We start from the raw sequence: 20,685 nt of genomic DNA, 5'->3' as shown, positions 1-20,685 counted from the left end.
ACATTGGAGCTGAACGCTTGGATCCACTGGCACTGCGGGCAAACAAAGGAGAAATATTCGTATTTCCTCTTTCCCCCTTTTGTATAAAAACACATTTATTTACATGCAAATATGGTGAAAAGGGTGCGTGCAGTTACTTGTATACCTAAATTAATCCTTTAATTAATCCTTTCTTGATCCCCAGATGGGAAATTCATGTCAGGGTAAAGCAGTAAAGTAGAAATAGGAAAACTGTTACATACAACCACCTTTTGGATGGATAGATAGATAGATAGATAGATAGATAGATAGATAGATAGATAGATAGATAGATAGATAGATAGATAGATAGATAGATAGATAGATAGATAGATAGATAGATAGATAGATAGACCTGATTCCAGAAGCAGATCCGAAAACAAGCATTGATCAATGTTCAATCTATATTAGTACCACCCAATTACCACAATTTTAGCGACATGTTTATCATCTTTCTGCCAAGTTACATTTCCTTGTGTACGGCAGGCGCGGAAAGAGTTAAACCCTCCAGCATGACTCACAGGCGCTGTCGCATTTCAGCAGCCCCTCCTCCTCCTGCTTCTTCTTCTTTCTCCTCTTTCTTGAGATGAGCCAACCAGACGGTGATAAGCAGCCTCCGGTTGACCAGGGGGCCAAAGCTGCGACACTCCCACCGGCGAGAAGATGGCGACGCAGCGTGTTGTCTGTCAAATGAGCGGCCACGCATGTGGAGAGTGACAAGATTGATGGTGAGCGTCAACAGGCTCCTAAAGAGCACTTGTTTCCCTACACGTGATGGTGTGGTAATCAAACGTACCCTTGCGTCACCCATTCAGGAACAGCCATCCATCCATTTTATATAGTGCTTGCTTGTCCTCAATTGGGTTGCAGGTGAGCTGATCTGAAGCCTGGCTTCCTCCCGCATTTCAAATACCGCGGTGTGCATGCATGTTAGGTTCATCAATGATCTCACAAACCTGAGTAGCTTACAGCCATCACATTTGTGCAAATATTCTTTTCATGGTACATGGCCATACAGTCAATGTGTAACGTTAATCAATCAATCGATTGATAGCTTTAAATGGACTGTCCCTCCAACATAACCCAACACAGGCATGAATGTCTAAACCACTGGCAACAAAAGTGAGTAGACCCCAAATGAAACTGTGTAAAAAAAAAAAAAAACATTAAAAAATTTTTTTTTTTTTTTTATTTCCACAATGGATGACATAACAATGTACAGGTAAACATGTCAAGGGACAAAATGCAAAATCAAGACTGTATAAACATGCACAGTAAGCATGTATATAAATGTAACCTGTCCACGCACATACACAATTGAAACCAAACTACAGAAAGAAATTTTTTAAATTGGACCCAATTAGTTAGGTTGCTTGAAGACTAAATTATCCATGGGTGTGAATGGTTGTTTGTGTATACTGTATGTTCTCTGTGACTGGATCGGGACCAATCCGACCCCTCACACAAAGTCGGCTGGGATGGGCTGCAGCTCACCAGTGACTCAAATGATAATTTGTCTTCATCCATTTTCTTTTCCTTTTTTTTTTTTTTTTTTTTCTATTAGAGCACCGCTGTTTTTACATTCCATTTGCATCTCGGTCGAGTCCATTAGCGCCGATAGGAAAGTCAAAGCCCTCTCTGGGTCTGCTCCTTTCATCATGTCATGGAAAAAAATATTGCTTCTTACTTGTCATCAGCCTCTTGCCCTGTCCGGGATGAAGAAGCGCAGATTTAAATCAGTAATAAAAGGACAGATAGTGTGTTTGTAAAAAAAAAGTGTTTTCCAGTCTCACAGCCATGACGTCGCATCTCTCTATCTGCAGCAAACAAATCATTTTCTGCTTGCGCTCTCGATGGCCATTAGCAGATTGCGGGATTATGCGTACGCAGGCGTGAAAAAAATAGAAGAAAGTGGTCAATAAATGCTCGGGCAGCGATTGATGTCGTGTGACAGTCACCATAGTATGGATGTCCTGCGGGGCCTTATTTGGCAATACAAAGGCCGCTATTCATTATTACTCATTTGAGGATATTTAACTGTACCAAATGTCAATCAATCAAACTTTATGTATATAGCACGTTTCATACAAAAATGCAACTCCAAGTGCTTTACATAAATTAAAAGCATAGCCTCACGCTGAGGATGTGTACTGTTCAAAGTCAACCCAAACATATTTTTTTTCCAAAATATGTTCTGTGCAGACCCACTAGTTGAGACAAACGCAATATGAGTTAGGCAGCAAAATGTAGCCATCTCAGGGGGCGGCCATTTTGTCACTTCTGTCGCCTGAAAATGACATCACAACTGCTCAGGGCTCAGCTAACGACCAATACACGGCTCACCTGTTTCCTGAAGCTGAGCCGTGATTGGTCGTTACCCGAGCCCTGAGCAGTTCTGATGTCATTTTCAGTCGGCAGAAGTGACAAAATGGCCGCCCCGTTGAGATGGCTAAAAACGGGTGGATTTTGCTGCTTAACTCATATTCCACAAACGCAATATTAATCAGAATGCCGTGTTTTTCTTGATTTCAAGCCTTTCTCGAATTTGCTGCCAAATCCAGGTTGTATTATTTGGGTGATTTTTCTCGGTTTGGCGAAAAAAAACACAGAATGTGACAGCTGTGAGGATGAGTGAAAATCGCACACCTCTGAAGAGTGCGAAGGCGAACGGGTGGCCAAAATTTGGAGGGACTCACACAATATCGAGTCAAGGAAGGAAGTTTCCTATCATTTCACAACTACCCCGATCCACAAACAATTCAATTTAAGAACAGCATTTTTGAAGACATGTCTCAGCTCACACGCTCGGTTGTGCTTTTTCTTTTCTCATGTTGTCACGCATCGAAGATGGATGCCTTTATTTTCTGCGCTGAATAAGCCCACAATTTACCTCCAAAGAAAGTGACAAGTGCTAGCAAGAGTCTTAAGGACATAATAGCTCAACATGAGAAAGCTGTCAGTTTGTGATCCTGCTGCACAGTTTGGTATCTGTGCTAAATTGTTCGGATCAAAGAGGCAATGAAGGCAGACGGTGCGGCATAAGTAGCGACTGTTATGATAAAGCAACCAAGCACCATAAATTAAAGATGAGGCAGAAGCTCACAGACGGTAGCGATAGCGAGATGGCACAGTGATTTGCTAGCCAACACGTTGTGTTATTTCTTCATGATTAAGTGTGCTTTTTCCTTATTTCTGTTTTGTACTCACTTCAGTGAGTACTAACTTCACATCGATGAAAACAACACAAAAAAAAAGACATAGCTTTCTTCTGGGCTGAAAGGGATGAATTTATTTTCCGTTCATTTCAATGGGAAACACTTGCATGGCTTGGCAAATATTTCGGATTCTCCGAACAAATAAAGTACGCAAACCGAGGTTACATTGTGTTGAATAAAGTCCCCCCATATTCCTGAAGTGTCTTTTAAAAGGTGGATTCAATCATCTTTTATCATCACAATCGTGCATACAATTTTTCTTTTTCATGTTTTGAGGGACTCATCTCAGAAATCAATTCAAACCTTTAACAGATTCCAAATGTCACTTTATTTTGGAATAAAAAGTCATTCAAGGATGAGTCACTGTGAACAGAAAATGGACTCCTGCTGTTTTGTTTTCATCCTCGTCTTCACCGATACCCCCCCGCCCCCCCAACCCCACACAAGGCACCGCGGAGAAGTGAGGAGAGAATGGCACACCCGTTGTCATGGCACATCTTCTTTTCATCCCACGTCTCCATGGCGACGCCGCCTCACGGCCCTTCAATTGCCTCCACCTTTTGTTTCTCTGTACGGCGTTGCGTTGATGCTCCTTGTCGTCCAACGGGCGGGCACCTCCTCTCCCAATTGAGTCGCTTTCTTTGCCGACGCACCAATTATTGTGCCGGAGACATTGTGTTGCCCGGGCTGTCAGGAGGGAGAATGGAGCATTAATTGAGTGTGAGTTGGAAGCAAATTAGGCTGGGAGAGAGATTTGAGCCGACGATTGGGATGAAGGTGCAAAGTGTGGCTCTGCGGGCGTATCCCGTTTGAAAAGGTCACGTGTCCAAGCTGTCGCAAAAACAGTGGGAGAGGGCATATTTCTGCATTAATGAGATCAACCGGACTTCTCTTCCTTTCACCACCAATGTTTTTCAGAAAAGAAGTTGGCTCCTACAAACTACGATGGCTAGCTTTGTGCTAAAAAGACTCGTTCGGATATTGTACAGTGATGAGGAAATGTCAAATGCATACTTTTTAAAATATTTTCAAATTTGTGCTAGTTTGCCTTTTGCCAAAATAATCTATCCATTTGATAGGTGTGTCGGAAAAAACAGCCAGGATCCGGATGACCACAAAAAATAAAACAAAATGACTAAATATTTTGTTCTGATAAAAAATGTACTTCTTTAAAATCATAAAACCAGTCGGTGACATGGAAACACTCCTGCAGCACCTCCAATTGTGTCTTTCGACTAGTGTCGCAATTTTTATGTTGTCTGCCTGTTTCCCTTAAGATTCACATGGGCATATAGGAGGTCGAGAAGTAGTCTACTTCTAGTCTACTGGCTAAACTAGTCTACTAGCTAATCTAGTTTTCTTATAGTTTACTAGCTAAACTATTCTACTACTAGTCGACTAGCTAAACTAGTCTACTTCTAGTCTACTAACTTAACTAGTCTGCTTCTAATCGCCTAGCTAAACTAGTCTACTTCTAGTCTATGAGCTAAATTTGTTTACTTCTACCAGCTAATCTAGTTTACTTATAGTCTTCTAGGTAAACTAGTCTACTACTAGTCGACTAGCTAAACTAGTCTACTTCTAGTCTACTAACTTAACTAGTCTGCTACTAGTCGTCTAGCTAAACCAGTCTACGAGCTACACCTGTTTAGTAGAAACTAGCTAATCTAGTTTACTTATAGTCTTCTAGGTAAACTAGTCTACTCTTAGTCTACTATCTAAACTAGTCTACTAGCCAAACCTGTATACCTTTAGCCTACTAGCTACAGTAGTCTATTTATAATCTACTAGCCGTGAGCCGTGATTGGTCGTTACCTGAGCCCTAAGTAGTTGTGATGTCATTTTCAGTCAACAGAAATGACAAAATGGCCACCCCCGGAGATGGCTAAAAACAAGTGGAATACAATCCACAATAATAATAATGACACGTTTAATGTCACACCACAGTACCCCAGTTGTATTGAATTGCTTATTTTGACTTGACCACTCCAAAATCTTCATTTAGTTGTTTTTAGCTATTCAAAGATGCACATGCAAACACAAATGTCCAGATGGATGGATTATTATTGTTTTTTTTGGTTTTTTTTCCTCGTTTCATTTGCTTTTTTTTGCTGTTGGGGCTGTCGTGCAACACTTCCTCCAGCCTTAGAGGTCCACTCTATTGCATTTGACTATATTATTGGTTCGTATCACTTTAAATGGTCACGAGTGGGCTCTGTTAATGATCTGACTGCACAAATGAGTTCTTGATTGCTTCTTGTCACTTTCAACGTCTTAAATGCTGCTGCGCCACATGAATCTTGTCCTTCTTTTTCGTGGACGCGTTGGCGGGCGCGCTCCTCGCTGCTCTGGCTCATCCCTGTCAACAGTAACGACGCTGTTGCATACGAGCAAACAGATTATGTTAGTGTCTATGAAGGGCGAGGGGAGGGCTGGGGAGGGGGAGTGGGGTGGCCGTGTGACGCACGCACACTGACGTCATCGGAGCGGCTCAGGCACGATGCATTTGGGATGAAGAAACAATGTCGCGCCGAGGGAGCTTCATTAGAACGTACGCTGTCATTCGGTGAAATACATTCTATTTATAACAACTAGTGAATGCATCACAGTGTGGGTTTTGCATTTGAAGTGACATACTTTAAATCAACTTGTGTCTAAACGGCCACATTATGACCTCTTGCACGATATGAAATATTCTGCCTTTAAAAAGGTATCGTGCTCACTTTTGATTGCCAGTCTCAGAAAGGTATTATTATTATTATTATTATTATTATTATTACTACTACACAAGTACAAGTACAGTATGTCACAATGGAGGAAAAAAAAGTTTGAAAATGATTTATCTCTGTCTTAGTTTTCTTTATTATGACAAAAAGCTGGCATTTGAACAGTGGTGTGTAGACTTTTTATATCTACTGTAGTATACATTCAATATTACATAGATGCCAGTACTGTATATCCGGGGTCACCAATCTTTTTGACACTCAGAGCTATTACTTGGGTACTGATACAGTTGTGCTCATAAGTTTACATGCTCTGTGTAAGTTAACGCTAACGGAAGCCCGATTAAAATGATAGGCGGACTGGCCTATAAATGATCACTATTTGGTCCGGCCAGACGAAAAGGCGGATAGACAGACGGCAGAAGGGGACCCTGGCTGCAGACACGGAAGGTGATAAACAGATGGGGGAATTTTTTATTCTGATTGATATTCTGTTTGTAGAATAGTTAAGTAGTAAAATCCATGTGTTTGATTCCATCTTAGCGGCCATTTTGTCACTTGCTGTCAGCTAAAAATGACATCAGAGATGCTCAGAGCTCAGGTAACAACCAATCATGGCTCAGCTTCAGAAAACTGTCGAGCTGTGATTGGTCATTAACTGAGCAACTGTGATGTCACTTTCAGTCAACAGAAGTGACAAAATGGCCGCCCCGTGAGAGGGCTAAAAACGGCTGGATTTTGCCGCTTAATTCATATCGCACAAACGCAATATTAATCAGAATGCCGAGTTTCGACAAGTAGAGGTGCATATTATTCTCAAGAAAATGTTGGGGTCGACTTCCCACTTTAAGTGTGTCACACCCCAGTAGTTGTATGTCTTTGCATGTTTCTCGGCAGCTCATCTTCTCAACCCTCACTAGAACTTCATTCATCCACACCCACGGCCTTCATTTCGCCTGCTCTTCGATCTCCTTCCAACAATTCTTGCTTCCTCCCTCTCAGCACTCGCTTCTCCCGCCACTCCCCGTTGGCCGGGTGATGATGCTGTCCTCCACCTTCCAAGTAGCCCGCTCGCCCCCTCCCCCACTCATTGATGCTATAAATACCCAGCATCGGTGAGTCATCGCCCAGATCTACACCCCCCCCCCCCTCCACACACTCTTCTCCTCCCCTCATCTTTCTCTCTGGCCGTCTCTTCAGCATCACTTCTCCTCTTCACATGTTGGCTCAAGCGTATTAACAGACCTCGCGCGTTTTTCGCACCTCCGCCTCGGCCCGGGCGAGAGCCAGTGCCCGGCTTGGTGCCGCAGGGTCACTTTGGCCAAGTCGGTCACCACTTTGTTTGAACACTTTAAATTCATAATGCTGCTTGTATTCAAACATATGAATACCAACTGCGACATCCACACGTCAAGGACATTTTAGGGCTTGGAACCTTTAGCGCTTGGCTAGTCAGTGGAAAAATCACCCCTGCTCTCCTCTTTATTGGCACTTGTTACCCGCTAATCCCAGTTTCTCCCTTTGCCCTGGTGCACCTCAATGGGACCCCAGGATTTTATGATTGTTTCCTCCAGGCGACACGCACCCGCTCTAGTGGAACTATTCTTGGGTCAAGTCCTAAACGGGCTCGCGGTGGCGCGTGCGCAGTGAGCACCTCTGAGTCAGAGGAAGAGAGAGGGCGGGGCCAGGAGTTGCGCACGTTACATTGGCAGCGGGACAGCAAACGGAGCGACTGCGATTATTCAATATGAGGAGATGTCTGAGCGGTGCACTCTCGCTGCCTCGGTTTCATGTGCTTCCAATGCAGACGTTTTGGATGGGCAAAGAAGGAGACGATTCGCTTTTAAAATATTGTCGCCGTCGAGCGGACAGGTGGTGGTCAATTTACAGTCCTTGAACAACTCAGGACAGAGCACCTTTTGTTTGAAGCCACCCACTTTTCAAGTGAGCATAAAAGTATCGGAACAGACATTATCAAATTACCTTCAAGTGAGTAACATTTGATATTTGGCGGTATGACCCTTACTGTAAGCCTAACCGTTTGCATTGGGCTGCCATGAAATGAGTGTATTTGTTTCTTAATTATCTATACTATTATGGCCTGAAATTTGAAATCAATTACTTTTGAAAAAAAAAAAAAAAAGACTTATTTGGGCATGGCAGTTTCAGCATGGAAGGCAGCCTACAAAAAATGCCACCTTTTCTACCACTATTAATCAAATTATATGAAAATGACCCATGTACCTTTAAATGAAAAATTGAGAGAAAAAAACCCCCTTCCGTTGCAACTGACTATCATCAATGACATCATACTTTATATTTCCATCATGAAAAGTAAGGTTTTTGTGAAACTGCTTCAATGTAAGAATCGTCTATTTAATAGATAAATTCTATTAAGCTCTGATTGGGGTACAAATGTTAGAACGGCGTGTTCTGGAACGATTGATATACTGTATATAGCATCCGCACGCACACTCACCCAATGGCCTTTGTTGCCATAGGAACACCAGTTTCAGGGTGATCGCAATCCAAGCGGCTCGTCATACTCGTCGCCTGCCGCGCCTCACAGGAATAGAGAGCTCACAACTTGACGAAACAAACTTTGAACATTTTTATCACATAATATTCAAGGCCAAATCACAGAGATAAGGAAGGAGACGTCTCCCCCCCCCCCCAGACATTGAGGAAGAGGACTGTTAAATACTGTACAGCAAACATCTAATTCACTATTCATGCATCCCCCCCCAACATATCCACCATTATATCCTGAAATTTGGCCTATTCATATTTTTCGTCCTTTTCTGTAATGCCCCAAGATGCCTCAAGATGGCACCAAAATCATGTCTAAAGAGAAACTGGTCTCAAGGAAGTACAGTGAACATCTGCATATTTGGAATTTGCCTAGCCGAGGCCATCTGGGGGATAGTTGGTGCTAATGAGATAATTTTAAGTGAATCAAGGCGCTTCATTTCGACAAAAGAAGTCCTTTGCCCTCATCTCTAGACTATTATAAGCGAACACTTTTTGAGGGGCGTCAGCTCCTCTTATTTACTTCCTATTTTCATTAAGTTGAAGTTATGAGAGATGTGATGGGGCGGAGCTAAGTTTAGCTTCACGTGTATGTATGCACTTTTTTTTCTAAATAAAATGGATTTATAAAGGTAGTAGTGTAAGATGAACTTGAAAAGAAACAGTCAAGTTTTTTTGCAAGATTGTGGTATATTTACATTTTAAACTCAATACAGGCGGTTCTTAATTTTGGGGGAGGTGTCAATCACATAAACATACGTTGAAAAGATATTAGAAAGCTCCCACTTCCTCTCAGCTTTTACAACCCAAGTCACATTCACATGACTAAATGGGATGCGAGGAAGGGGGCGGAGCCTACTGGACTTGCGATGTCACATTCAAAGGAGCCCTGAAGACAAGCTCACATGTCAGAAGGCAACAAGAATATACAAGCAAAAATCTACAAGCAGAACTTGCATTCCTGGTTGCTAAAATATCTAAAGTTCATTCCATGAACCCAATAAATTTGGGTTTTTTGGGGGGGGGGGGGTGAAATGTCTCTGGCATGATGTTACACAGAAAAATACCTTCACCACAAAGCTACAGTAAATAATGTACATGAATTAAAATGTGCATGTTTTCGGGAGCATTTTCGATATATACATGTACACAATGCACTTACAGCATCACACATGAATGTTCAATGTTACATGAAATTTGTAAAAAACAAACAAAAAAAATAATAATCACGCCACACAAGTGAGATTACTTCTGCAATATAAAGGAGTGTACGGAAAGCCCGGTTGAGCACATTCTGTCCTCACTAGTAGAACACCTTAGACATAGTAGGACGTGTTACGGGTGAGGCAAAACCGTGCGCTCATTGACAACTAGGAAATTCACTAGTAGTACACAGGTGTCAACTTGTGCAGTTTGGCCTCAAAAGTAACATGCAGTTGTCCTACTCGCATGCCAAAGTTGCGCAGACATTTTAGTGAGGACAGCATATGGAATACATGCGCCAACAGCTTTCCATTGGAGTGTGTTCATTTCCTCACGACGCTCATTTGCTAGAGTTGTGCACATGCTACAAACGCCAATCAATATTCACTGTCTAAAAGGGATGGGCTTCGATTACATTTTATTGAAGGGATTTTTGTGGGACACCATTTCTCTGAAACTCTGTTTCCAATGTCACATTGGGCAATGTTAAGCAGTATGAACGATTCATTTCACAACCTGGACAAAATTCAATCAAGCTTAATTCATTGATTATCATGCCCATCCCTTCAAGTCTTCAAATACAACCGAAGCACAGCAACAAACCTACACATGCTTTTCAGTGTCTCTCTACCATCCTCCGCTTTACTCCTACGTGTTCCGATGTCGTTTTCACGGACTTCTATTACATTGCTTGAGAACTGCCTTTTGAAAAAAGTTCCATGAGGGGCTGCCATCCTTTCGAAATATTCCTATGTAATTTAGACTAAGACGGGAGAATAAATATTGCACAATCATTTGTATTATTTAGATTCACAGGTTAAAAAAAATAAAATAAAAAACAATATGCCTGAGGAGGGAGTATAAACATGTCCTTGTACCAAAAAAAAAAAAAAAAAAAAAAAAGGTAGTGGGAGGATAGTAACGACAGTACATTCCCTTGGAGACATCCATTCCAATGTGCTAGCCAAGTAACGCATAAACGCTTTATTGGTAACTTAAACATGAAATTTTGGTGGTGGGAAGCGAACAGTTCATGCCGTGAGTTCGTCGCAACCCGACAAGAAGAGAATAAAAAGTTGTCCGCAACATGACAAGGCGCATCGTGACGTGAAGGTAACAGTGAGCTAGTAATGAAAAGAGGAAGATAACGTCGCAAGTTAGCCGCAACCCAACACGGCGCGTCATGATGAGAGCAAAATGTAGTAAGTCGCAACCCGGCAAGGTGCATCATAACAACAAACAGATAACACAGTAAGTTATCCACAACCCAACGCGGCGCCTCATGATGAGACGATAACAATAAGTTACCCGCAACCTGACAAAGCGCATCATGACAAACGGAACCTAACAAAGTAAGTTCGTTGCGACTCGCAAAGGCGCAACATGAAAAGACACACACAACGTAGTAAGCCAGCCGCAACCCAACCAGGCTCGGCATGATAATGACAAGAACATAAGCCGCAACCTGACAGGGTTGACAACCTGACAATAAGTAAGTTGCAACCCGACATGGCGCCTCATGACGAGAGGAACTTAGTGTAGCAAATCAGTCGCAACCCGACGAGGCGTAAAGCGAGGAACACAACGTAGTAAGCTCACCGCAACCCGACAGGGTGCAACATAATGAGAGGATAACATGGAAAATTTCATCACGACTACAAGAATACAACACGACAAAGCGCGTCCTGATGGGAACGTAACATAGTAAGTTCGTCGCATCCCAACAAAGCGAATCATGACTAGAATATAACACGATACCCACAACCCAAAAAGGTACATCACGGTGAGAACAACATAACGACCTAAGATAGCCGCACCCCGACCAGGCGCATCAAGACAAGGGCAACATAACGCAGTAAATTAGTCGCAACCCGACAAGGCGCAGCACGAGAAACACAATGTACTTGAGCTAGTCGCAACCCGATAGATGTTGGTTAGAAGAATGTAACTTAAGTTACCCACAACCCGACAATGTGCATCACGACGAGAGGAAAATAATTTGGCAAGTTTGCCCCAACCCAACAAGGCGCACCTTCCTGACTAGAACATTAGAAAGAGTTCCTCGCAACCCGACAGGGTGCATCATGAGAAGAATGTATTGTAGTGAGTTAGTCAAACCATGAAAAGGTGCATCATGATGAGAGAAACATAAAATATCAAGTTAGCCGCAACCCAACAAGGCGCATCATGACGAAAGGAACGTTGCACACTTTACCGAGCGGCTTCCCATATTGGAGTGGAATGAAACTGGCAGCACGCTGGTGGAAAAAAATGACACCAAGAAGGCCTAAGAGCAAAGTGGACACTGCGTAGATAGAAGGCTGTTGTCAAATAACACGTAAACACGTACTCAAGTAAACACTTTTTTGACAATTAAAAAAAAAAAAAAAAAAAAAAAAAAAACCTCTTTGGGGGAAGGTGACGTACAAAACACAAATGCACAAAAGTAGTGAATAAAAAAAATAAGGATGGTATTAAAAGAATAAAACCTCAAATGAAAACAAAAACATTTGACTTACTCTATCTCTCAAGGCTTTGCAACACTTTCTCAACAAAAAAAAAAACAAAAACAAGAAGAAACAGCAAAAGAGAACAGAAAATCAGAATCATTTCAGTATTGAGCGAGAACCCTGAAATTTGCATATGCTGGCGTCGGGCGGAATCCAAAATAATAACTTTACATAATTAAAGATCGCAAGCCATTTCCAACACTTGAGATTGGTCAAAAATGTGTAAAAATAACAGCCATACGTGTGGAATGACCAACAGTATATATTTGTGGAAAAAGATGAAATTCACCAAATTGTGACCTAAAGAGGTTTCGGCCCGACGCCAGCAATACGCTTTTTACTAGAAACAAACCTTTTTGTTTCTTCTCGTAAAGCTGTTAAGCCGGATATTTTACATCAAGGGAATACAAAAAATGATCAAACAAAAAAATGTCACAAAAGTGACGGCAAAGGTCAGTAGCCAATTGAATAGTTTGAATAGCCTTTTTCTTTTTTTTGAACATCTGAATATTTGTTTTTGTTCTGTGAAAAAAAAAAAAAAAAAAACACAAAATCACAATCACTTTCCTTTAACATTTTTGTTTGGCGGTGCGCCGTGAAAATTCCCCAATATAAAATATTTGCCTTGGCTCAGTTAACTCATTCACCTGCCAGGCATTTTCAGACCCTCTTTTACCCTAACGTTTGAAAAAAAAATATATAAATAAATTCCTGGCATTGAATGGGTGGACTGTGAAAAGACAAATACATTTGTCAATGGCGGCGGAATGAGCGAAGGCCAGGAAAACCCCGACTCGTGGTCTTCTCACCCCTTAGTGTCGATTCTAATTAACTCATGAACCGTTGATGAGCCGCCTCCAGTTTATTTTTGCCACGGCCGCACACATTGTACCCGTGGTCGTCTCCAGCAAAAAAAAGGGGAGGGCGTCTGACGCTGAACTGCGTACGTCCAAACCTGATATTTGTTTTCCTTTGTGCAGGAGCCCGCGCATGGCCTTGGTTGCCGCGGCAACTCCGAGGGCAAAACGCATCACCGAGAGCTCGGCGGGAGTGCGAGTCACTGGTTTTAAGGAAGCTAGAAGGGCCAGTTAAGCTGGATTCTTCCCGCGTGTTGATCAATAGCGGCGTTCTGTCTTGTGTTTTCATCTACATCATAAGGCACCCCCACCCCCCGCCCCAAGTTGTCATTTCAGGGGCCTCGGTCGGAGCTGCTAGCGTTAGTACATGCGCTCGCGCGTGCGTGGCCGTGTGTTATTTGCCTCCGTACATCCTCTCAATGTCTTCTTGGTAATGCGTTTTGAGCTCTTTGCGTTTCAGCTTGAACGCGTCCGTGACCAGGCCAGACTCTGGCGTCCAGGGCTCCGCGCTCAGCCGCACTTTTTTGGGGATCTCGAAACGCTCCAGTTTGGCTGCGTTGGGGGAGAGAGCAAAAGAGGGTCAGTGGGACGTGATGGTGGCATGAACAATACATACAAGGAGAAGAAGAGGTAAGAAAGTAACAGAGACATGTTTTTTTTTTTTTTTTCACGTTAATGCTTGTATCTTCTATTATTGGTCATACTGTTGTGGTTAGGAAAGAGGATAGAACCCCCCCCCCCCCCCCCTTACATGAGATAGCAGCCTCTGTGAGAATGCGAAGCACTTCCTTCTCCATCTGCGGATTGCTGCAAATCTCTTCCCACGTGCCCCGCACCTGCAACCGCTCCGCCAGCGCCAGCAGCAGTTTCTGGTTGGGCACCACGAAGCTGATCACGTACGACTGGTCGCTGCAAAGCAACACAAAGGCGTTGGACAGAATACAAAATGGATCAAATCGACCTCTTTTGTCAAAGGACTTTACCTGTTGGCGTAGGCACAGATGTTGTCTATTAGCGGGCAGTTCTTCAGAACGGCCTCCACTTTTCCCAAAGAGACGTACTCACCGGCCTGTAGTTTCACCAAGTCCTTTTTGCGGTCTGCCGGGAAGATAACATGTCACTATCATAAAATGTCACTCTCATCTATACTCTTCATTCTGCGGTTAAATAGAAGAAATGGGTCAATAGTTGATCCCCCCCGCACCCCCGCCTTAAAACTTTTGAAATTGCCTAGACTCGTCACAAGACGGTGGCAAAGAAGTACTTTTCTATAAGTTAAAGAAAAAATGTGGCGGCATTGAACTTGACGTTGCACTTCCCACCGAGCAGCACTTCAGCGGCTATTGAACAATTCAGAAAAAAACAAAAACAAAAAAAAAAGCGGCTGGAAGATGTTTATTGCCACTCCCAGTTGGTGTTTAATGTCAAACTAAACATCAAACAAAGAAAAATGCAAGTTTTGCCTTAGAAAATGTCCGCTTAGCTTGATGCTAACAAACAATGCAAAGCACCAATAATGCGGAGTGAATTATATTCATATATATATATATATATATTTTTTTTTACGTTTGTGTCTGTGTGCCCGTATTACACTGCCCCCAGGTGGCCAAGTTGTGCACACCAGAAGGAGCCACAATGAATCACGTCGCATGAACTGTTTCATTCGCTGCATTCTATTTCGTGATGTTGCTAGCAGTACCGTATGCGCTTTTATAAGATTCACCTAACCCACTGAAAATGAGATTTCACTTTCATTCAAACACCCACCCCTCTGAATTAACAGGTTTCTCACCGATGATCTTGAGGCATCCGTCAGGGTGAAACTCCCCAATGTCTCCAGTGCAGAACCACCTCTGACCCTTCCCGTCCACGAAAAAGTCCTCGCGGTTCTTTGCTTCATTTTTGTAGTAACCCATCGTCACGTTGGGTCCGCCGATCAAGATTTCCCCACGGGGGTTGGGCTTGTCCGTGCTGTAGTAGCCGCCTACGAGGCGACAAAATCCGCATCTTCAGAAGCGGACACCTTTGATTGGAAAGTCGCTTTGCCGGACTTACCCTCTTCCCAGTCCTTGAGCATGATTTCGGAGCAAACAAGCGGCGCGCCCACCCGTCCGGTGCTGTAGTCCCAAACTGCAAAACATCAAAAAGAATTGGCGAGGGACAGAATTTACCACCAAGATGAATAAACGAACACGTTTTTGTAGGCCTGCGAGATCATTTCGGATTTTTTCCCGCTCTCGTTAATGTCAACGAAGGTTCCCGCGAAGTCAAGGCAAGGTTATGCTATGCGCTTGTTGTCAAGTCAGAAAACGTCAACTGGGAATGGCAATTGATGGACGCTTCTTGTTGTTCACAAAGGGAATGACTAAAAGTGAAATTGGTGCAAAAGCCGAGCACAAAAAAAGCGGGCGTCCGCTGAGTACGGAGGCCAACGGTGTTTCTGTAGTTACCCTCGCTGATGGTGCCTGCTCCGCAGGTCTCCGTCAGGCCGTAGCCTTGCCCCACGGGGCAGCACAGGCAGATGTTCATGAAGCGCTGCGTGGCGGCCGACAGCGGGGCCCCGCCTGAGAGCAGCACCCGCGTGTTGCCGCCCAGCAGCGCCCGCACCCTCTTGAACACCAAACTACGACATTGAAAAGGGAGAAATGGCGGTGATGGAGGAGCGTTAGACGTCAGCCATTAGAACATTCATCCCTGTGAGTGAGACTTGGCATACTGTTTTTTTTTTTTTTTAAAAGTGCAGTTGTGTAAGAACAGGCCAAGTCTCAGGTTAAAAAAAAAAAAAAAAAAAAACATTTGCTGTACTAGTCAATTAAAACAAATTGTATCATTTATCCCTGCCAGCAATGTAGTGACAGCTAGAAAAATAAATGCTCTTCCACTAAATGGCGGAAGGTCCAATAATCTGTGTCTTCTCACACGCAACAGAATTAATGGTGCTAGCCTCCAGATTTTCACACACAGTAGGTACATTTGTGAGTACATTGAGACAAAAATCACCATCACTTCAGTATACTATACATTTGTCTCATATTTGTTTGGGAGCGTGCCATGACATTTTTCGATTTTTCTCGGCTCAAAAAAGTTGGGGAATTGGAACGTCAAGCACAAGGTTGACTGCATATTACGACTTGTGTCGGGTGTCATTTCTGTAAAAGTGATCAGTGGAAAGTTTTTGCACCCAAAACTATGTTTAGGTTCTGGCGTAATCTTGCATAAACATTGACTTTTGTAGTGAACTATTGCTCGTTACATTTTGAGGTCTTATTTGCTGAGATTTTTGCCAAAGAAACGTTTTTTTTCCCCTGCGTGTTCTCATGTGTCGAGCGGGGGCATCACCTGTCGCAAAGGGGCGTGCTGTAGCCTTTGGAGATCTGCTCCATCTTGTAGTTGTACGCCAGCACAAAGAGCGACTTCTGAAATTTGCTCATCCCCTCCACTTTTGTCATCACATTCTTATAAATGCGGTCCATTATTTCCTGTGCGTCAGGCAGAAAGCGCGTCAGTTCACATGCAGCACGTTTGAAAATGCAGCAGTCAAAGACTCACCGGTACGGCTGCCATGAGTGTCGGCCTCAAAATGCTGGTGTCTCCTTTACTGCCTTTTTTTATTTTGGTGGACTGCAACACATGGCATCAACTCTCAGTCAAAGCGCCTTTGGATCACATCATGTGACTCCAAAGTTAAATCTGCTAAATATAATGTTTGCAGTCGAGATAGAGCGATATGGTTGTTTCAGGGCCCATACGATACCGATTATTAGTGGTCAAGGGTAACAGAAATTTGGAGCCGATTTTTATTCTTCACCAAAAAAGGAAAATATCGGCATCAAAATCTTACAAAAATAAAACGTAACTTTTTTGAAAGATCTTAAAGCACATGTTTATTGAACAGTTTTTTTTAGATTTGCATAATGTTGATTTAAAAAAAAAGAAAAGTTTGCCAATATACATCTTTGTTGTAAAATTTGAACAAAAAGGGACTGCACAGGGTCATGAGCCTGCCTTCAAAAGTTACAGTGCATGAAAACTTAAAACAATAGCTGTATATAGTTTTCTCCAGTAAATAAAGTTGTCCGAAATTTCCAAATGACAGAAATGTTACAATTTCACTTATCTTTGTTTTGATTTCAAAGAAAGGGTGCAAAGTGTGCCTTGTTGTCAGTAGAAACTCTTATAAAGGTAACTTAAAATGTCAATAAATAGTTCCTGGAAGCTAACGCAGCTTTAAACGGATTTATTATCGGCCATCAGATTTGAAAAAAGCCCGATGCCGATATTCTTCAAAACAGAGAATATCGGCGCCGATCATCGGTCCACCCCTCGCTTGCGGGCGGCAAGCGTGCGTTTGTACACTGACCTGGTCGGCGAGAGTCTGCGGGGAGGAATAGCCGATGCGACAGCCGTGAGAGACGCACACCAGCTCGGCGCTGAGCTCTAAAACGTGGGCCAACGGCAGGTAGCCAATATAGGTGTCCGTTTCGCTGCCAACACACAAACAACAGCTGCTCGATTTCCTTATTTTACACATGCTGCGACTCATCATATTTCCGCAAATGGCGGCCTCGACTTTAATTCATCTTGATACGAACTGGTATCACAGCAAAGGATCGCATCTCATTTCAAAATCACTTCCTGTTGAAGTTGGAACACTTTTGACCATGGAGTGGATTGTTTTCGCATAGTGGCCACATAGTGATTTGTCAGCCATTATCGGAGGCCACTTAAGCTCTGAGGTGCAGCGCATTAGACGGCAGTAATTACACCGAGGAAGTCTCACGGACCATTTGATATTTTCATACTTGAGGTTGGGGATCCGCTCCGCCATGCCGGTGATGCCGGCGATGATGTTGCCGTGGGAGATCATGACGCCCTTGGGGATGCCCGTGGAGCCGCTGGTGTACATGATGACGGCGATGTCCGACGACCGCGGCTGCCTGCGCTCGGTCGCTACTGCGCACACAGACAAGATGGCAGACGCGGGTTGGACAATGAGCTGAGGGAAGCCATTTTGTGCACGTTTTTTTTTTTTTTTTTTTTTTAATTCACATGCAAAATGGCAGTCAGAAATTCATATGCAGCGAGCCCTGTTTATTGCAGGGATACCTTCCGGACACACCTGTGAAAATCTGCAATAGAAATCTTTTATATAGTTGTTACCCTTTCACACACACTGTAACCTTTTTTTTTTGTTTTAAATAGATATATAATACAATATAATGTGGGTTCACTGTAACCAGATATGGTGAGAATGTCTTTTAGTGCGCTGCACATCAATCTAACTTCTCATCCGTGTCGGCGCACACACCCCACCAGGTGTACTTGCAGTTCCCCGGCAAAACGAGAAAGCCTTTTGAATCGGGTTGCGCAACTGCTCACAGTTTTTAGGCCTGGATCCCATCTCTTTAACCGCGTCCATGCTGTGGATGGTGATGCCTCTGAGGATGTCCTGCCAGCTCGACAGCTTCTTGTCGACGACGATGACGTACTGCAGCCTCGGAATATCGCACAATATCGCCTGGTGGGAGGACCAGAGTATTACGACGAATACAGTGACTTCATTCAAACGAGTAGTTTACGATAGCACAGTGAACTTCCTTTATATCACATTTGAGGAGATTGTTAAGTAGTAGCCCACCTTTGGCGTTGGTCCGCCAATAGGGACCAAGCCTGACCGCCAACAGGGAAAATCCACAAATTATTGATGCTACCTTATAATGGCCATGACGAAATTATGAATTACGGGAAAAAAAAATGCAAATAGGCTAGTGATCATCAGGTTTATAAAAAAAATAAACATAAATGAAAAAAAAAAAATAAAAAAAAAAAGGGAACAAGTGGGAGTTAACACAAATAACGGGGCAGATTACCAAAAATGAATATAAATACTCAATGAACACAGGAATTTGCAAATGCCGAATCAAAAATGGGGCGCTAGCATTAAGCTAGCGAACTTGTTCTAAGGTTTGATTCAACATTTTGGTATATACAATGCTGAATTCTCTTCCGACCAGGAGTGACAAACAAACACCCGGAAACAAGCCCGCTTTGCTTCTTATTTGGAGAGCGGTGCAAGTGACAGTCTTGTTTTCATTTCTTCAAGTGATGTTGTTTGATGGACTCCCATTTAATGTTAGCGAGAGCGTAACAGAATACTTTAAAAAAACGTGTTTTAAGAAGTTCAAGTGCGTTTTAAGAAGTTTACACCTGTTTTAAGTGTGTGGGCGAGTAAAACTATTTAAAAAATGTTGTTGTTTTTTTAATATTATCCCTCTATATTGCGGATTTTCACCTAATGCGGGTATGACTAAAACGTATCCCCTGCCACAAGCAGGGGTTCACTAAAATGTCATTTTATTCCGTACTATTAGCAATACGATAAAGACTGCCGGCGGGTACCTTGAGTCGACTCTGCAGCAGGTCTTTACTGGTGATGATGTGCGTGACCTCGGTCTCGTTCAGACCGTGGGCGATCGCCATGGGTCCGAGAGTGGCGTACAGTGTGACGACTGTCAAAAGAGGGAAAAAATGTTGTTGTTTTTTTTTTTTTTTTTTTTTCAAAAAACTCAAATCAGACGGAGCACTTTAACATCCTGCCTTGGGGTAAATGTCACTCACGTGGGAAATTGTACATGAAGCAGGCTTGAGCTGCCACGATCCACTCGGCTCTGGTCTCGCAGAAGATGGCGATGTTGCGCTGAGGTTTCTGGCCGAGAGCCGCCAGGCCGCTTCCGAACATCCTGGCTGCCTGGTACGTCTCGTCGTACGACAGCCAGTTGTAGTTGCCGAGAATGACCTGCGCCCACCACATGTCACGGCGCGGTTTGCTTGCGCGACTGCTCCTCAGGCCTTCATACCCCCTCTTTCAGACTCAATAAAGAACACAAGCGCCTGATTTTCTACAAATGGTTCTTGAGGCCACTGAGGACGGCTGATGACTTTCGTTCATATCTAGTCAAACAGTGCCACGTGCAGGGCCCTCGCTGCTATGGCACTGACTGTCCTCAGCGCACAAAGCATCTTTTGTTTACACTTGTTGAGAATAAGCCCAGTGTTCCTTTTTGTTTGCATAAGTCTGCTAATTAATTGCACCGCAGTGAAAATGGTGGAAAACATTTGACAGTGTAACGACTGGCAAAAGTGTGATGCGTGAGTCGACTGTTTTTTAACAAAGCGTGCTTTCTATTTCCTGTTCTATTTCGATTTTTAAAAATTGCCCGTCAAGTAAATGAACCGTGGTCTGTTCCTAAGGCGACAAAGTCACAACCCAAATTTTTACGAAGGCTGAAAAATGTTGGAGTCACCGACCTGCGCTAACGCAGTACTAGTAATATTTGTATGAAAAACACTTTCAGGCCATTAGTGTGAAAGAAATAGAAAAACAGTGAGTGCAGCCGTAACTGAGCACACCTTGTGCCACACAATTCTTGCCTTCTTTTTTGCCACTTTGGTGTCCGCATGTCGGGAACGTCAAGGACACTTTGTATTTCAAATTGGAATACTATCCGAAATAAGAACAAATTGGAGGTCAGCCGTTCCCTTTGGAACGCAATGTGTTTGAAGAGGAAGTCAAACCAAAAATGTTCTCGACAAGAATATGTTCTCCGCAGCCCCACTAGTCTAAACACAG

At 43.2% G+C, this 20,685-nt stretch overlaps 1 protein-coding gene and 1 long non-coding RNA gene across 5 annotated transcripts in view; one reads left to right on the top strand and one right to left on the bottom strand.

Annotated features, from left to right (window-relative positions):
- Positions 1–540: 540 nt before the first annotated feature.
- LOC147141265 (uncharacterized) lies at positions 541–16,617 on the top strand. 2 transcript variants are annotated; one of them, XR_015088283.1, is made up of 4 exons: positions 541–746; positions 6,959–7,071; positions 13,179–13,685; positions 13,772–16,617. It is a non-coding gene; the product is annotated as an uncharacterized LOC147141265 (long non-coding RNA). The 2 variants fall into 2 exon arrangements; XR_015088284.1 differs by lacking the exon at positions 6,959–7,071.
- acsl3b (acyl-CoA synthetase long chain family member 3b) overlaps positions 12,729–20,685 on the bottom strand; it is an 11,116-nt gene continuing 3,159 nt past the window's right edge. For 2 of the 3 annotated variants that reach the window (XM_086042303.1, XM_086042304.1), the window contains 13 exons: positions 19,674–19,851; positions 19,455–19,564; positions 18,435–18,573; positions 17,858–18,008; positions 17,416–17,539; positions 16,605–16,676; positions 16,395–16,534; positions 15,506–15,678; positions 15,111–15,185; positions 14,848–15,039; positions 14,039–14,153; positions 13,807–13,964; positions 12,729–13,607 (listed from right to left, as the gene is read on the bottom strand). In XM_086042303.1, coding sequence (XP_085898429.1) covers positions 13,450–13,607; positions 13,807–13,964; positions 14,039–14,153; positions 14,848–15,039; positions 15,111–15,185; positions 15,506–15,678; positions 16,395–16,534; positions 16,605–16,676; positions 17,416–17,539; positions 17,858–18,008; positions 18,435–18,573; positions 19,455–19,564; positions 19,674–19,851 — 1,785 coding nt within the window. In that variant the 3' untranslated portion in view covers positions 12,729–13,449. The remainder of the gene's footprint in view (positions 13,608–13,806; positions 13,965–14,038; positions 14,154–14,847; positions 15,040–15,110; positions 15,186–15,505; positions 15,679–16,394; positions 16,535–16,604; positions 16,677–17,415; positions 17,540–17,857; positions 18,009–18,434; positions 18,574–19,454; positions 19,565–19,673; positions 19,852–20,685) is intronic. The other variant, XM_086042305.1, reaches the window with a different exon arrangement.

Source organism: Filicampus tigris, chromosome 10, assembly GCF_054856515.1.
Source record: "Filicampus tigris isolate MCC_2025a chromosome 10, RoL_Ftig_1.0, whole genome shotgun sequence".
In the NCBI taxonomy this organism is placed as follows: Eukaryota; Metazoa; Chordata; class Actinopteri; order Syngnathiformes; family Syngnathidae; genus Filicampus; species Filicampus tigris.
Note: the sequence above shows the minus strand (reverse complement) of the source record. Positions and strands in the feature narration are given on the sequence as shown.